Source organism: Apteryx rowi, unplaced genomic scaffold, assembly GCF_003343035.1.
Source record: "Apteryx rowi isolate R43461 unplaced genomic scaffold, aptRow1 scaffold_236, whole genome shotgun sequence".
NCBI classification, from domain to species: domain Eukaryota; kingdom Metazoa; phylum Chordata; class Aves; order Apterygiformes; family Apterygidae; genus Apteryx; species Apteryx rowi.
In genome coordinates, this window is record NW_020448708.1 from 1,074,457 (window position 1) to 1,092,141 (window position 17,685).

The window sequence follows — 17,685 nt, forward strand, 5'->3', positions numbered from 1 at the left end:
AACGTGTACAAGTATCTGAAGGGAGGGTGTCAAGAGGATGGAGCCAGACTCTTTTCAGTGGTGCCCAGCGACAGGACGCGAGGCAACGGGCACAAACTGAAACACAGACACTTCCATCTGAACAGGAGGAAAAACTTTTGCACTGTGAGGGTGACAGAGCCCTGGAGCAGGTTGCCCAGAGAGGTTATGGAGTCTCCTTCTCTGGAGATATTCAAAACCTGCCTGGACGCGATCCTGTGCAATGTGCTCTAGGTGACCCTGCTTGAGCAGGAAGGTTGGACTGAGACGATCTCCAGAGGTCCCTTCCAACCTCAGCGATTCTGTGTGATTCTGTGCGATCTTATGCTACAGGGCTCTTCATCTTACCACTCTCCTGTGCCTACACTTCCATTCAAGTGGAAGGGAACCCTCATCTTGATTCAGGCTGCATCAGCAGAAGTTTTGGATAGGAAAGGTGCTGTTTCTAGAGTTGTGAGGTTATCCCTGCTCACCAAAGCAGAGACTTGGGACCCTTGTAACCTCACACTGCAATTGGTCAGGATGTAATTGTTTGGGGGAATCAGAAAATTACACTAGTGGCACTTGTCAGACAGATGTGCAAAGATATTAAATGTGTTGAAGAACCAGCTGGGGGCTTTGAGCAGTGTGCATGAAAAATAGAATTGAAGTGGTAAACTTCATAAAGTACAGCGAAACAGTACATGGAAAATACGGACCTGTTTTGGGCAATCCTGGTGCCTCCATGCTTCACATTACAGGCATGAAAGAAGTACTTTTCTATGAGTTTGTTGGCATTGATGGATCATTTGGATTGGCCAATGCCAGTGAATAAAGTGCTCCTGTTTTTAGGTGTTATATTTGCATTTATAGGACTGAAATAGTGACCCATACCTCATGGGATAAAGTAGATCACCGGCTTCCTTTGGTTGCCCTGGTTCACAAAGCCACGTACTGTACACATGGCCATTAGCAAGATAAAGATCAGCCAGGTACAGGTGCATGGTGTTTGCTGGACGTGCTTTTCCTTGACTCTGCTGATGTCTAGTATCTGGAAATCAGTGTGATAAAAGGTGGCTATTGCTGCATCTCGTAGCTTGTGCTTTGTTCGTAAAAGGGATACCCTTATCTATAAGTAAGGTGGGAAAACTTTCTTCTTAGACTGAAAGGCAAATTCTTTGACTCCATTATAGCACTGTTCAGCCAAGGGAGACATAAGAGATTGCTTTTGTGCTCTGTCAGCAAGTGTGCTGCTGTTTTCTTGATTGTGTGTGCAATTTGAATAATGAATAATAATGGCATATAAGTTACTGTTATAAATTCTTTGTGAGAGAGGCATGGGCATTGCTTTGATCCTAACCTTTTCACAATAAAAGCATTTCATATCTTAAGTATTTGTACTGTTTGCAACTAAAATACGGGATAAAAATTGAATCATTCATTGAAAACAAGGTCAGTAATTATGTGACGTGTGCTTAAAACTTTTAAAAACACACTGAAAGGAATTTTTCCCTCTGAAAAGAAAAGGAAAATTAATCTTCATAGTTTTAAGAAACTTTATGCCACTAGGTGATAGAAGCTGGCTCTGGAATCAGGAATACTTGTCTACATATAGTTGTTTTCCTGGATTTCCCCAGGCCTGCTATTGAGTGGCTAAGGAAGTTGGCTATGTTTGCATTTTTCCATTCTTGGGTCTTCTGTGCTCTTTCTCCAGCAAGTGGAACCTCCCTTCCCTATATGCATATTCAGCAGCTTCTGTGGAACAGAGCAAACCTGAGAATTGATAATTTCTTGTGTGCTGCTCATTTCCTGACCTGAATCAATCTCAGCAACAGAGAAGAGTAAGACTCTCTAGGATGAAGCTGGCTGAAGATGCAGGGGGGAAAAATGGCACTGGGACTGCAAGGCTCATAGTGATATTAGAAAGGGTAATGAAAATGTATTTATGTTTTTGCAGTCAAGATTTTTGGGACAATTTGAATTAATTATATTGCATGGTGGGGAATCTTGCAGCTAATAAATGAAAGGAAAAAGGAATATAGTGGACATGATGCCATATAAAGATACAAGAACCTCAGAAAGCATACTGGCAAACTTGCCTTTGACTAAGGATGAGGCATCACTTTTGAATGTGATGACGACACAGGAAAGGCAGATACTGCAGGGTGACTGGTGACAGAAATGCTTGATCCAGGATAGCATGGAAAGCTGTCACAGTGAAAGGAAAAAGCACTATTCCTGTACCAGAGATGACAGACTGGAAAATGTTATGAAGATTTTTCCCAGTGATAAGGACTAATAGTTTAGATTAACAAAACATTTTGCAAGGTAGTGAAGATGGTTTTGCATCTCAGATTACTATCTATTTCCATTTCATGAACTGACTTACAGCAGAGCGCTAATGTACCATACAGATCTTGGAGACCAGCCTTGGATACACTCTGATAGAGTTTTTCAGGCAGCAAAGGTCCCTTTGCATGTCTAGTGAAATTCAAGGCAGCCACAAAAAGCTGCCAGAAGAGTCTCCCCATGTGGAGATTTCTTCTCCAGCATAACATTTCCTTACTTGTCACCCCCTAAGCCTAGCATCAGGTGAGAAATACAGCAAAAAGGGGCATGTTGGGCAGATTTTTGATACACTTCATCTCTTGCTGGCAGTGGCTCCCTCAGGACTGTTACACAAGTGGGAAAGGATATACAGTGCCAGTCTTCCTTTGCAGCTCGTATTTGCGTGGAGTTTGCGGAGCTCAAGATAGTGAGAGGTGCAGCTCTTACTCCAGGGGGCTGTTCCTCTCTGCTTCTGGGAAAGGCTCGGACACTTTGAGAATCTGCTCTGTGACATTTAACAGCAAAAATTTGAAAACTAGGGCAGCTAACGTGAGTTTGAAAGTTAATGGGCTTTAATTTGGGATCTGTGATTTATTTACTCACAACTAAGATTCACATTCTGTTTTATTTTGTTTCTCCTTTCTGCAATTGGCCAAATCACCTCTGTCCTGAAGCTGTAGGAGGGGTAAGTCTATCTGCACGATGAGGCGGAAAACCGTTCTGCTTAGACCGAGCGGCAGATTTGTCTTGGAGTGTTCTGCAATCACTTTGCACTTTGAAAAGCCATTCTCACTGGCTTTCTTAAAATGACTCGTGGAGGCAGCGTTGGCTGTTCGTATTTGATGCGGAGGATTGCTCCCGAGAGCAGGCTTGTTTCGGTTGTGCTTTGTGCTACCAGCAGATGGGTAGCAGCAACTCAAACTTCAGTGGCCTGACAGCTCTCCCACTGGATGTGTTGTGTCAGGGGCAGTAACCAAAACTGGCAGGAAACCAGCTGCTCTTGATGTTTGTTTAGAGCAGAGGGGTTGTGATGTCCGCGCACCCACAGAGATAGTGTTGCTCTTACAGAGAAAAGAACTAAAATGTGTGCACTTTAAATTTTTAGTCAATTCCCAGTATCTCTAAACTGAGATAATAGTAGCAGTTTTTTGAAATGATTGAAGACCCTTCCAGAATTACAGGCAGGAGGGGAGAAGATGCGTTGCTTCATTTTTATTTTCCACTCTGCAACAGTTCATGTCATGTTCACAGAGACCAGGGCCAGAAGATGACTACATATATACAGCAGTTTAAATGAAATCCAAAGCTTAATTATGAAATACAGACTTCAGTCTAAAAGACCTAAACCAATAGTTCTTTATCCTGCAGAGGGAAGTAAAATAAGCCCATGCTCACACAAACATCCTGCACATGAAAGGGAGCTGAGGTTTTTTGCTTGTATGTGGCATACGGAAGCCAGTTCATACAACAAGCAAACAGAGATGGGAAAAACCTGAATTTATCTATCCCATCCCTTCTCAGTAAAGGACTGCTCTCTGTGCTATTCCTGCAGGTTTTGTCTAACCCATTTTCAGAGGGTTTAACAATGGTATCTCTCACGCTTCCCTTTGATAGGAAGTGACGGCAAGTTCCCCGATATTTAGTTCTGTTTGCTTTTGCCCTTGCTCTGTTTGTTCCTCAAGGTTTGGTCCAGGTTCAAGAGACCCATCTTGTGCTGTCTTTTTAGAAGACAGTGTATATTTTTGTATCACAATATTTTGACTTGGTAGCTGCGGTATATATAATCCTAATCTGTATCTTCAAATCAGTAACATTACAGTACCAAAACTAATGCAGTTTGTGAAATACTGTACATAATACCCCTATTTGGGATAGTCATAGCATTTTATTTTTACTATTGCAGTCTTTACTGAGTGCACTATTTATCACAGTTTATAAGGAATGAGCTTTGTTAACACTATTAAATCGCTCAAGTGTGCAAAATTATGGCACCAGAGCAGGTGTTATTGTCTCTAGTTCTTATGGAAAGAAAGGAAGAACCCTTAAACAATCCTGAACATTTATACCTAAAGGAAATGATCCTTTATATTAATATAAAAGGATTGTTTTGTACTAAGTCAAGGGAATTCTTGGCAGTCAGTTTAAACTTACATGTATATATAGCATGCTGGAGCCTGCTAAGTACCTCTGTTTTCTTTATGGATGGAGCTTTGGTGCCAAGAGGTCTGCACCAAGTACGAGCGTAGATATGCTTGTATCTGACGGATTGTCCCACAGTGAACCGCATTGTATATAGAATATTCAAACATGTATTGATTATGTGGTTCTGTAGTTTACAGCAGAATCATAACCTGATGCTTTTAAGTACAAATATGCAATCAATCTTCATATGCAGGAGCTCTGTAAAAAAGAAATATTTTATGCTCTACATTAGGTATCATAAGACCTCTCTTTTTAATCTCAACACTATAGCATTTTTGTGAATCTGTATGGTATCAAACTGTTTTCACAAGTATCATCTCTGTGTTGACCATGGTCTGTAAACCTATAATAAAGTTGATAGTGTGTATAGCTATATTCCAGTTTCAGTACAGAGTCTCATGGTCAGCTACAAGGGAAAACCTCGTAACACACAGCTGCAAAGCTTTTGCACGATTTCTTTTGTGTTTGTTACAGATCTGTAAAACTTACCTCAAACATTGCACTGCAGAATCAGAAACTTGTATTCGAGGAGGAAAAATTAGCATTTTAATTAGATTTTAGTCTGTCATGTAAATAAAATTGGAATATGTGCTTATAGACTAACTTGCCTCTGGTGCTATAATGTCAGCTTCCAATTGTTTATTTGAAAAATCTAGTCAATTTGACTCAACTGCCACTTCTAAATGTAGAAAGGGACATATAATTTGTTAAGACTACCTTATGTTAGCAATTTTTGAAAGTGATTATGTTAGCTCATGATGCCTAGCTACATCAAACATGCAACTTATGGTAGCAGTATTTATTTATAAGTCTGGACAGGAGTACTTGAATGATTCTTCTGCAGCAGCTTTCATGTTCAGAAGCTTTATTTCGATCTTTTCGATCTATGAAAATTTGGAGACTATTTGGTGATACTACAATGACCATGCTATTTACCCAGATGGTTGTGTCTGCATTCAATCTTTAACTCACGTTTTTCCATCATTCAAACTCTTTTTCCTCTCATTCCTTGTTAGTGGAATTTCTGTGTTGAATGTATTTTGTTATCCCTCATTATATAGGGTTTTAAAAAACATCGTTCTGCTGTCACACAACCTTCTCAGTACTCAATAACTATATTAGCTGTTGCTGCAGTGTGTGTGGTGTTTATTTTATGGCAGAGAAAAAAAGCATATTTGAAACTAAGTTTTTATTTGTCTTAAATTCAAAAGAATACTGTAAAATAGAACTTAGAAAACTCCTCCAACAGCTGGGCTTTAGCGTTTAGATGCATTTGGCCAGTAATTCTTCCAAAAAAGATCTGGAGCACATAAATATTTGTAGAAAGAAATATAAAGAAAATGGGCTGTGTTTGGTTCCCCAAACCTTAGGGGAAGCCTGTACTTGGCAAAGGCAAGGAGCCCAAGCTGAGACACAAGGAAGAAGGAAGGAGAGCTGCACTGCACTCCTCCACAGATCTCAAATTAATGCTTAAAAACATTAATGCTAAAAAACATTAAAACAGGACACCAGTCCTGTTTGTTCAAGTTCTTGAATGAGGATTTTGCCCTTTATGCATCTCTGTAGTTGCTCTGCTCTTGCAACCTGGATCCCCGTTTTGGCTCGCTATGCCGCACCAGTTCTGTGTGTGTTTGCCCAGGAACAGAAGACACCTTTACTTGTCCTTCACTGCTGTGTTATAAAGCCCTGCTTCGCTATCACAGTACTGCAAACCATAGCTCCTTAGAGCCATGGTGCTCCGCGTGCTGTAGGGAGAATATCAAAGCCTGAATCTAGAACTGATTTATTAAGTAAAGGTGTCAAAAGCTACTGAATGTGATGTTTCATACCATAATGATTAAAGTGCAGGTGTGCACATGCAAGCTTTCTGTTAGCTATAAGGACTCTTAATCACTTTTCACCATTACTGCAGGAAACTCAGATCTGCATTTAAGAAGCGGTTTGACCTAAAAATATTTCTTCCAGCTGTGAACAACCAAATTTGCTATAATTTCTTGGATCCTTTCACACAGATGAATTTATTAAAGTTATTAATAAATTATTAATATCAATAATGCATTGTTCTTATAGATATTATTAATAATATTAAAACAAAATTATAAATTCTAGGCTCTACACAGTATTATGTCTTTTTACAATGTGATTAACTTTGTTTTTCTGGAATGATGATGTCTTGCCATATCTTGCTCAGTTATTACTTGCTAAAGTGAACAGGAACATCATCAGTGACTGAGGATGATTGTGCAGTAAATGTTTTAATAAGTTCCATTACTGTCTCTAGTCATGAAAGTTTCTTCTTCTTTGCTTTTTCTTACCTGTAACTTATATAGTTAAGGGAAAAAAACACTAAGATTAATAGTAAGTGGCTGAGTTTGTCTCGTAATTTTGTTTTCATTACCTAAGTGATCTGATTTAGGTCACAGGATCATGTGTCTGAAAGAGGTTTTTGGAATCTAACCTCTCTGAAACATTTATATGTATTTTTTAAATCTAAGTCTAATCAAGAAATCTTACTTGAAGAAACTAAAGCACTTATACTTCTAACCTTTTAAAAAGACCATGTGTATAAATCTTCTTTGCTAGGTGGTGCACATGAGGGTCTCCAGCACTTGGGTCCTTATGGCAATATCCCAAATATTGTGGCTGAGCTGACAGGAGACAATATACCGAAGGATTTCAGTGAAGATCAAGGATACCCTGACCCTCCAAATCCCTGCCCCATTGGAAAAACAGGTAATTCTGTTATAGCCTTCACACATCTCTACTCACTGTACTGCTGAGTCGTTCAGTGCTGTACTAAGCAGAGCGACACTGGATCGGTCGTGGGTGTGTTCTTTCATTCTCCACCCTAGGAGCAGAACTGTGAGCAATCAGGTATTTTAGATGAGGGTGTTTTTTTTATTATGTGCAACTTTTGTATTGCTGTATGACTGCTATAAAAGGTGAGATCAAAGAAATCATCTTAACCTTCAAGTAGAAGATGGTGAGATTTATGGTAGTGTCTTGCTCTGGAGGGAGTGCTTTTTTAGGCTGGCCCCTGAAAAAAGTTATCGTTCTGTACAGATGAGATTTACCCTTTTTTTAGAGACTTTCATTGTGCCAGAGGAATGAAACTGTCTGCCCTGATCTCCAACCCAGACCATGAGTCAATATTTAAGATACCTTGGCTCCAGTCCACATGGCTTTATAGCTCATTGAGGGTATGTCTACGCCAAGAAGTGGAGAACTACATGGACATACCCTAACTTGTTACAAGCAAGTTTGCTCTGAAAGAGAGGTAATACAGCCTCCGAGGGTTGGGGTGATATTGTACCTGTTGTACCTGGGGCACTCAATACATCCCTTAGCTTTGGGTGGTGTGTATACTAAGCCGTGTGTGTGGCTAGTGCTCAGGGATCTTTAATGTAGCACTACATGTGCATGATATAGACGTATCCTAAGGGAACTGATCTTTTTCCTGTTATTTGAGCCGAGGAATGATTTCCAGTACTGAAAGCAGTAGTAAAACACCCATTGGCTGCTGTGGAAGCTGGAACTGGGAATGAATACTCCATTTTCTCTCATTTTTCATTTGTGAACTAAGAGATCCTTTCAAAATCTTTTCTGTTTAGTCTTCATTTATGTTATTTGGATAATGCAAAGCAGGTGTCCATATTCTTATTTTAAAATGTTCTAACTAGCTTGGAAGTGATCAGAAAGTAAGTATTTGTCATGTAAAGTTTTGCAAGCAGTATTTTCACTTTTCATTCAAAAATATAAAAAATTTCTAAAAGTCCTCACTACTGTTTTCTATTACAGCCCATTTGGTGATGATGATTGCATCTCTTTTGAAATAATATCTAAGTTTTCTTTTTGTTCAATATAGCTATTGTCTGACAGGTTACGAATGATGGTTTTATGTTTCCCTACACACACAAGCGCATACATAGATTTTCTGTCTTGTGTGCTTGCCCATCAGACTTCAGTTAGTGATTAGATAACTAAAATAAAAACCTGGCATCCAGAGAAATGACTTTGAAAATCCCTTCAATTTTTCTTTTTTAAGTGAAATAAAAGTTGTTAGCTAAATCAATAGAGTCAGATATGAACACGGAGAGAATTCTTAGGAAAGCGCTGCCTAGTCAGATAAGCTGCTCTGTCATAGGTACGCTGTGAGTGGAGATAATATCTACTAGGATTAGAGTAAAATGTTTTTCAGAGCCTTAAATGGAAATTCAAGTGGTGACTGTTAAAACTGTATTATGCATACAAATTACCAGAGGCCTTCCTCAATCAAGTCTGTGGATTTGCTTAATGGAAAACAATTTTTCCAGTCACTGTCTGCATATGCGCATTCCACAGCGGGAATACATATGCCTCAAGCACTTGAGCTTGAAGACTTTTTGACTAGCAGTCACAGAGGGCACACATATGTCCAGCTCCTCTTCATGTTTTCTAACAAAAGGCACAGACACTGCAACAAAGTCTACCGCATCTCTGTTGTCACCAGCTTCTCAGCTTGAGATGACTCTGTCCCTAGTGAGACAGAAATAAGTTCTCAGTGCTTCCAGTTAAACTCTTAACGGTTCCTGAGTTAGTTAGCCAGTATGGTTAGTTTTTCCCTGTTTCCTGTTGGCAACCTTTTTTCTTTTCTCCCAAGGAGAAAAGAGAGAAAGTGGGATCTATTGGACTTAACCTCCTCAGGACACTGACTTCAATTCATATTTAATTTAAACCGTTACTGCCTCCTACATTTACAGAAAAAATAATCCATCTGCAAATCTTTTTCCATGATGATCACACAGGACAGAAAGGAAAGTCCACAGGTGTACCTTCTGGAGTGTCTGTCTTCTGGCAGATCTCACTGCTTGGATGCCCGGTGTCGGGTCCCAGGTGGTAGGATCTCCTTGGGCATGTCTGAGAAGGACCTGAGGCTGCACGTGCGCGACGCTGGTGAAGACAAGGGAACTCCAAGGGCAGATTCTATCCAAAGTGCTACTCTGGACTAGTGTTTCTGAATCTTTGTTTAATGCAAAGATCACTTCATTTTGGTGAAAAGTCCATAAGCAAATTTTAAAAAGGGTATTGTGTCTGGCATGGAGCCATCCCTTGTGATTAAAGGATGTTCCTGAATACCCCAGATCATTTGCCAATCTTCAGAAGTGTCTTTAGCATAAAACTTCCGCCCCATTACATTTTTATGGGAACCTCTGATACGTAAATAATTTTCAGCCGTTTTGAACAAAGTAGCAAACCAGCAATGGAGTTCCATGAAGAGCTACTTAGTAAAGGAAATTCTGCCTTTGCTCACAGAGTCATTGTACCATGAGCTTCAAAAGTATTCCTTAAACAATTTCTACCACTTCCTGTGGGCATTTAAAAATAAAAATAGGACCTCCCTGAATCAGAATAACATGCAGTTCTACCTAAAATTAGTTTCAATCACTGATTTTAAGAAAATGGGCTGGGGAGTGGGGGGGGGGGCTTGGAAAATAAATGGGTTTAGTTTTGAACTCTCATTTAGTTGTATATTTTAAAAAATATTTAAATATATCCTGACCAACTTCTTTCAAAAGAAGGAAAAGCTTATATTTTCCAGTCATCTAGTTCTTTAAATGTTTTTATTGCATAACTTCATTTAAGAATTTTGACCCTAAATATGAGCATGTTCATAGGGTGTTTTTAAAGTTACTAAGCACTCGATGCTTTCTAACATACTTTTACAGTTGATGATGGGTGTCTAGAAAACACCCCAGACACAGCAGAGTTCAGTAGAGAATACCAGCTGCACCAACACCTTTTTGATCCAGAGCATGACTATCCCAACATGGGCAAGTGGGTGAGTACACAATTCTTCCTTACTTTGCTGCATGTCATACTGGGTATTGTCTGCTGCATGAGATAGAATGAAGCCACAAGGAGAAGACTATATTCATTGCTGGAAAAATTATCACCCTAAGGGAAACTGATTAAAAAGATGAACTTTCCCTTAGAAATATTGAAAAAATGGCTAAGAAAAATGGAAAACGATCGATGAAAAGCCCATCAAAAGTAAACAGAAATACTTGTCTTGTTACCTGTCTGAAAACATGACACCTATGTATGTGCTTGATAAATGCAACAAACCACAAGTCAAACTACAGTGAACATGTAACCAAAATTAGTGCAGATTTTAGCAGATTTCAGATTATAGCAGGGCCCTAATTTGAAAGATTATTCAAATGAGGCACTATTCAGGTACTTAGATGTTATGGAGTGCAGCAATGTCTAAACAGCTTTAAAATTCTAGGTCTAGAAATCTCATAATCAAGGATTCCATATGACCTAAGGATTTTGGAGATTATTGCTTCCTCTATCCAGGCTGTGCACTACCTTTCAGAAAGGCAGTTGCCAGGGAGGGCTCAGTGAGGCTATTTTGGAGCCTGGTACCAACAAGGCTGGAGTTGGTGGGAAGTGTGAGGGGCGGACGGTTGCCCTCGAGCAGGAGCAGAGCCCTCCAGGCATTGCTCGCCAGAGTGATCCAGCCTTGTCTCTTCCCCTTCCCTTCCCTTCCCTTCCCTCTTGCTTGCATGAAAGCAGAACACCAATATATTCTGTTGGAACGATGTTACCACATTGTTATCAAAACCCCATTTTATACATTGCATATAATAAATACAGCCAGTTACACTACGGGCAAAAACCTTGCTCTATGCATACAAGGACCTAAATAACTCCGGGAAGACCAGGCTAGAGGCTCCAAAGAGAGCTCTGCGGCTTAATCTTAGATTACATCAGTTAAATGTCCAATCCCAAATCCATCTTCAGGCGCCAGGAAAACAATAACAATGGTCATAATTTATGCTTCTAGAACAAATCATGAAATCTCATTATACATTGTTATAACACTTTACTTATTACTCTAACCCAGTGTTCCATAAGCATATATCGGTAAATAGACATGTTTGGCAGCCTCTTTTCCTGCTGTAATCATGAGACAATGATTCATCTTTTATAATCAAACCAGTATAAGATTTATAGCCTTAATTACTTATGTGAGTGCTAAATTTCTAGAGAGAATCATGCCAAAATCCAAATTTTGGAAACTCTTGTTGCATTCTAAGTAATTACCATCAAAGGTTTTTATTTTAAAAACACCAGATGGTGACTTTATTATTTATGCCAGATAATGCTGTTAGTTTTCTTATTATTCATAAGTAATTTATTTTCATAATGCCATGCTGAGGACTATAAAAACACTTCTGCAAATCTTTGGCCTATTGCAGTATTTCAGAATCAGAGTACATACTGTGTTGTCATCAACAACGTATATACTTAACAAATGGTAGGTAATCATTGGTGAATACTGGCCTTTTTTCATTTCTCCATCCATCACTACTAATTCAGGGAAAAAACTACTCACACATGGATTAAAACAGACTGCTAGGTCCCAAACAGTAATCATATCTAGCTGCAGCATAGCCAAATCCAGATCTTTTTAATTAGAGATGAAACAGTTGGTAACGTACATGATCAAATGTTCTGCCAAGATCCAGGAATATTGCCGTGATTGCCTCCTCGTTGCATATTACTACACATTAAAAAGATTAGGAAATATAATGATATCTGTTTTTATAGATGTTTTTGTTATTGTTCCCCCTCTGGAAAAGTAAGAGCAGAAAAGCACTCTAAAAATTAGCTAACTGAGACTTTATAAAAGAGCAATAAAGAGATAAAGCAGATGAGATCTTTCAGTTTTAGGTCACTTACTGGCATCTGGATTAGACAGGTCATAAGTGACTAGCCCAGCAGACTGTGAGCAGCATGGTGCGTAACTGTGCACATCCACATCCCCCCAAAAAGCCCCTGTGCCACTAGCTGGCTCCTGCTTTTGCAGTTGCCAGCAGAGAAACCTAGGACCAGACACCCATAAGGGATGTAAATATTGCACTGCTATATGCAGTTCCACAAGATTGTCTCGCAGGCCCACGCAAGCTGGCGCCTGCCTTCAGCTCTCAGGGGAGCTTCTCCTGGTCCCCTGGTACCACAGAGCGATTGAGGCGGTGTCACGGTCCCATGGACACAGCCTGTCAAAGAGCCAATGTGCGTTCCTCAGCAGAACCACAGTAAAACCCAAATTACATTAGTAGGTTAACAAAAGACCTGATTGTTTGTGAATAATGGGAAAGAAACAGATATTTTGTTTGTTTTGTTTTGAATAGCAAGTGACTTAAGGTCTTGCTTGCAAAGCTGTGGGACCTTTACATTACCCCTGGGAAAAAGGAATCACTCCATAATTGCAGTGCAGACACATTTTGTAAATTAATTCTAGAAGTTCTTATACAGAAAAGTCTATGATTCTATGCAGACGCTAAATATAATATATATAAATAATTGCTAATGCATATGAAGGTATGAATATATAAATAGTGATAAACATGTACTGAGGTAGAAAAATACTTCCTCTTTTTTCCTTCCCTGGCCTTTGATAGACCTCTCCGTATATCAACGTGCTCACCTGTGGGCATCTCAGAGCAGGCTCTGTTCCTAGGCCAAGCAGCACAGCTCCCACTCCTCCCCGCCATAGGGCAGAATCTTTTCTTTTCCCTCAAATGGGGAAAATGTAGAGGGGACAATGGGAGTGGCAGGACAGAGGATTTCCGGAGGATTTTACCTGAGTGTGCAGCTATCGTTTCTAAGATATCTGGCCACGGAACACTTTCTTTTCTCAGTTCAGATTTTCTTTGCAGGAGGAAGGTATTTTCTATCTGGCAGATGCCTTTTCTGCATCTTGACTCTTAACTGGTGCATCTGAAGAAGTCTTGTTGGCATACAGAAAGACTTTCATGAAAACAGTTTACCTTTTTATATAAATGTTTTTTAGGTTTATTGAAACCTGAAGTGTTAACCATTCCCACATTGTGGGGAGAGGGGTGGGTTTAAAAAGAGGAGGAAAGTTCAGCTAGGTTTTCTGATATGCCTATCAGTACAAATAGAAAATTAAAAGGCGATGATGTTTTTCAACAACACTTCTTTTTACTGAAGCAATGAATAACATTTCACTGTCAGGGTAGAAATAATGCTGGTTTTGTTTATCAGCTACATTGGAGGGACCCAAGCCAGTACAAAGACAGATAAATGGAAAGCAGGGATAAAAATACGCCACAAAATTGAACTCCTTGTTAAGGGAGTTGCCACCTCTTGCTTCCCAATTTTAATGAAAGCCTGAAAGCAGTCTCTCATAGATTTCACTTTTTTCCAGTTTCAATTATTTCGAGCAATCTTAAGTGCATCTCTCTTTGCCAACTCAGATTTATAAATATATGGATGGCAGCGAAGATTACTAGGAAGGGTTATGGTAGGTCGGATACCCCTTTTCAATTTCAGACAGTAAATACAGATTACTTAGTTTAGCATAATATGCTTGGTGTAATAGAAATTGCCATGCTTGGTACTAGTGGTAGAGTGTAAACTGACTGATTTAGGGACAAGAAAAAGCCCTCCTCAAGGTGTGCACTCTTGCTGATGCAGTTTTCCTTATCAGTTTTGCTCAATAATTGAGCAAGTCCAGATTACAGAGCTGCTAATTATTGTTGACTTCAGCTAATTTCAGCGACCTCTGAAAGATCTAGAGGTAAATCTCTCTGGCACTAGTTAGTTGGTTACAAGCATCTTAACTTTGGTGTTCTTCAGCCCAGATCCCAACCCATCGTACCTAATCCAGGTACCTGGGCAGGGTGCAAGGGAAGCTCCAGGAGCAAGGGGACAGTGGCCCACTGTGCCACAGTGGTGCCCACAGTCCTGGGAGGGCTAAGGTTTGACATGACATGACTTCCCCTTCATGTTCCTTCTGAATCAACGTTTCCTCTTCAAAAGTGCAGCACGTCTCCAGATGAGGTTCATCTTTATCTTGAGAAACGTGGTGCCCCATTTCTTAGGCGAAAGATGAGAACAGTCAGCACTTACAAGCAAATTAAGCAGCTGATGTTATCAGGCCTCTACATGGTGCCTTCACATCTTCACAATCACTGTCACCACACAAGCACACACTTAGCTCATGATCTGTAGTCTCATTTGCTTTGCTCTACACATAATACTATACACATAATAGTAGTTATGGTCTTGAAATATTTGCAAGCAGACTAAGCAAAATATGATTTTCCTGAGCAGGAACAGTTCACTTGGAAGGAGTTTTCATGAGTGATAGGAATGTAGCTGCAGTAGTCATGACATTCTTTTTGTTTCAGAAACGATATTTTTACTTTTAATGAAAAGTATAAGGTCAAATAATTTATGAAGAGGGACTTCAGTGTGCTTTGTTTCCTACAGAGAATAATTTACACATCTGTGGGGTTTTTTTGTTTGTGATGTTAAGTTTTCCCTACGTGAGTTTGCATAAATGGCTAGCCAAGAATGTCTCCCTTGACCAACTTCATCTCTATTCCCTTTTGGCACAGCTGAGATAAAATAACTGAGGTTAGGCAAGAAATCGACCTTTTGAATTCAGGGTTTAATGTACATGAGAAGTACAAAACAGACAATTTTGGCAGATTTCATTATAACACTTGAAAATGTTTGTTTTTTCTCATATCAAGGCTGCACAGAGGGTAGAAATGTTTGGTGAATTTGTCTCTCACTAGAATTACACTTTCTATTTATACGATCAACGTTAGGTCAGTTGTTTATAGCAGAATTAATGGCCTTGTTTATAGAGTGTTCTGCTTTTATACATGTAATTCTTCTCTCCTTCCATTTTCAGGTTAGGGTTTGGTTTTGTTTTTCTTCATAATACACAATTGAAACAAAATGTGTTGAGCATCTGTGTGTTATTCCAGACTTTATTAGAATTCACTACTTGTATGAAATATAACAATATGTGGATGCACTTATATAAACTATGGTCAGAGTTTTGGTTTTTTTTCCCCTCATCATCATAACTTTCCTTTCTGCCAAAATGTTTTTGGCAGTTTTTAAAAGGTTCACTCTATTAAAAATGTTATAGACCAAATGGTTTTTAGAAACTTTATTGAGGGCACTACTTAAACAAAGAAAGGGTTGGCGCTGAACCGATTTCAGCAGAACTTTGCACTGGGAAGTGCTGATATCTGGAATGAAAGAAGCAAAGACAACAAAGCAGTAGGAATGACACTGATTGCAGGTTTTAAAAGGAATTAGAAACTCGCTTGTAAAGGGAGACATTTTTGCTCATGTACTGGTGTCACCTCAAATGTGAAGATGTACCAGAGACAGGACTCTCTCTCACTCGCTCTCTCTCTTTTTTTTTTTAATAAGTAGGTGTGTTTTACGTGTGGAACATCCTATCTATATCATTATACCAGCATGTACTTGAAGCACTTGTGCCCTGAACACAGACAAGCATACAGTACAACTTAGAGGAATACGACTGAGTTTTTAGTTGTTGATGACACTGACTGTTCCTGAAGAGCTCCAAAATATTAGCAGCAGTATCCAAATGTCTGTTTGAGGTTTATCTTTCCCTTAACTTTACAAACTCATTTAAACTTGCTCCTAAAATGTTCATATGCTAATATCTGATACTGTTGTTTTTTTTTAAAAAAAAAGTTTAATGAATTTGATGGCTACTTTTTTTTCCAGAGCAAGAATTTACTCTTTGAGAAGATTAATGGTGGTCCAAAAAGAAGAAAGAGGGTAACTATCAGAATACTTTATTGCCCCTCTGTCATAGGGCTAGTGAAAATTAAAATCATATTGCTGAAATGAACAGTTGGTCTAATGCATCTGCATGATAACTTAGATAATGCTTTGAGTTGGGGAATCTCTGTGATAAACTACCACAACAGGCTCCATGGCGATCCTGAGTACAAGATGTATTTCTCTAAATAGCCTGCTGCAGTGCTTTCAGAAGGTGCACTTGAATGCAAAGCTTTAATTTAAAAAACTTTGTATTATCTGTCTTTTCAATTTAATCCAGTTTGCGTAAAAACATTTTAAATTATTTAAATTTCTTCTAAACTAAATTTAAAATGTTTCCTGTTAGAAATATAGGTAACATTAATTACTTCTATCCATGCATTTCAGTAGCTGTTTGGGTGTAAATGACAGCAAAATTGGTGCCATCACTGATGCAACTTGATTGACTGATACAAGTACACTTAGATTTACCTCAGAATTAAACTTGTATCACTGTGTCCCAGCAGCTTGACTGACAAAGATGATTGGGGTCTCATTCTGCTGGCCCTAATGCAAGGAAGGAGCTCCACATATTGCAGAGAACTTTTGCACGGTCCATCTCACTAAGTTCTCTCTTTTTTTCAATATTTTAAGCCTTTCTTCTCTCAAAAAGTCACATTAAGGCAAAGGAAAAGTCTTTAGCTTTGCTGCTGGTATATTTTTTTCACAAGAAGAAAACAGAGCTTTACATTTTAAAGTGTAGCTCCTTGCCAAAAAGTAACTTTGCAAAATATGACAGCAGGGTTCATATTGTAAATGGAGTAGATTTGCTTTGGAATAACTAAAGCGTAAGATGATTTTTTTTAAACTTTCAAACTTATTCTTTGCCAGAAAGTGAGAAGATGAGTTGATTTCTTACTGAATCACATATCACCAGTAATAAACATTTTGCAATCAAAAGTTAATGATCTAGCATGAGGATTATTACATGAGTGTGCTTAGTATCTGCCTCCTGCTTAGTTTGGTTTTCAAGTTTGTTAACAGAAAAGCAAAAAGTGGTGACACCTTATTTTAAGTCTGTAAAGTAAGCAGAATCTACTCTGGGAAGAGTTACGTGGAATATTTATTAATTGTTAGAACAGAACAGCATGTTAAGGTAGGATTAGTGCAATATATACATGACAAAAAAGAAGAAAATATATACGTTTTCTGTCTGTGTGCCAGCTGATGTAATTGGATATAAAAGAAAGAACGGCTGGGAGGCATGACAGCTCTGTGGCCAGGGAGAGCCTAGAACTTCAGCAGCAAAGCTTCAGTTTCTTGCTTTCACAGAATCACAGAATGGTTGAGGTTGGAAGGGACCTCTGGAGATCATCTAGTCCAAACCCCCTGCTCAAGCAGGGTCACCTAGAGCACGTTGCACAGGATCGCATCCAGGCGTGTTTTGAACATCTCCAGAGAAGGAGACTCCATAACCTCTCTGGGCAACCTGCTCCAGGGCTCTGTCACCCTCACAGTGCAAAAGTTTTTCCTCCTGTTCAGATGGAA

General features: G+C 39.1%; 1 protein-coding gene across 1 annotated transcript in view; it reads left to right on the plus strand.

Annotated features, from left to right (window-relative positions):
* The window catches only part of SCG5 (secretogranin V), a 35,620-nt gene that overhangs the window by 12,035 nt on the left and 5,900 nt on the right, over nucleotides 1-17,685 (plus strand). The window contains exons 3-5 of the mRNA XM_026066019.1: nucleotides 7,111-7,260; nucleotides 10,233-10,345; nucleotides 16,102-16,155. Coding sequence (XP_025921804.1) covers nucleotides 7,111-7,260; nucleotides 10,233-10,345; nucleotides 16,102-16,155 — 317 coding nt within the window. The remainder of the gene's footprint in view (nucleotides 1-7,110; nucleotides 7,261-10,232; nucleotides 10,346-16,101; nucleotides 16,156-17,685) is intronic.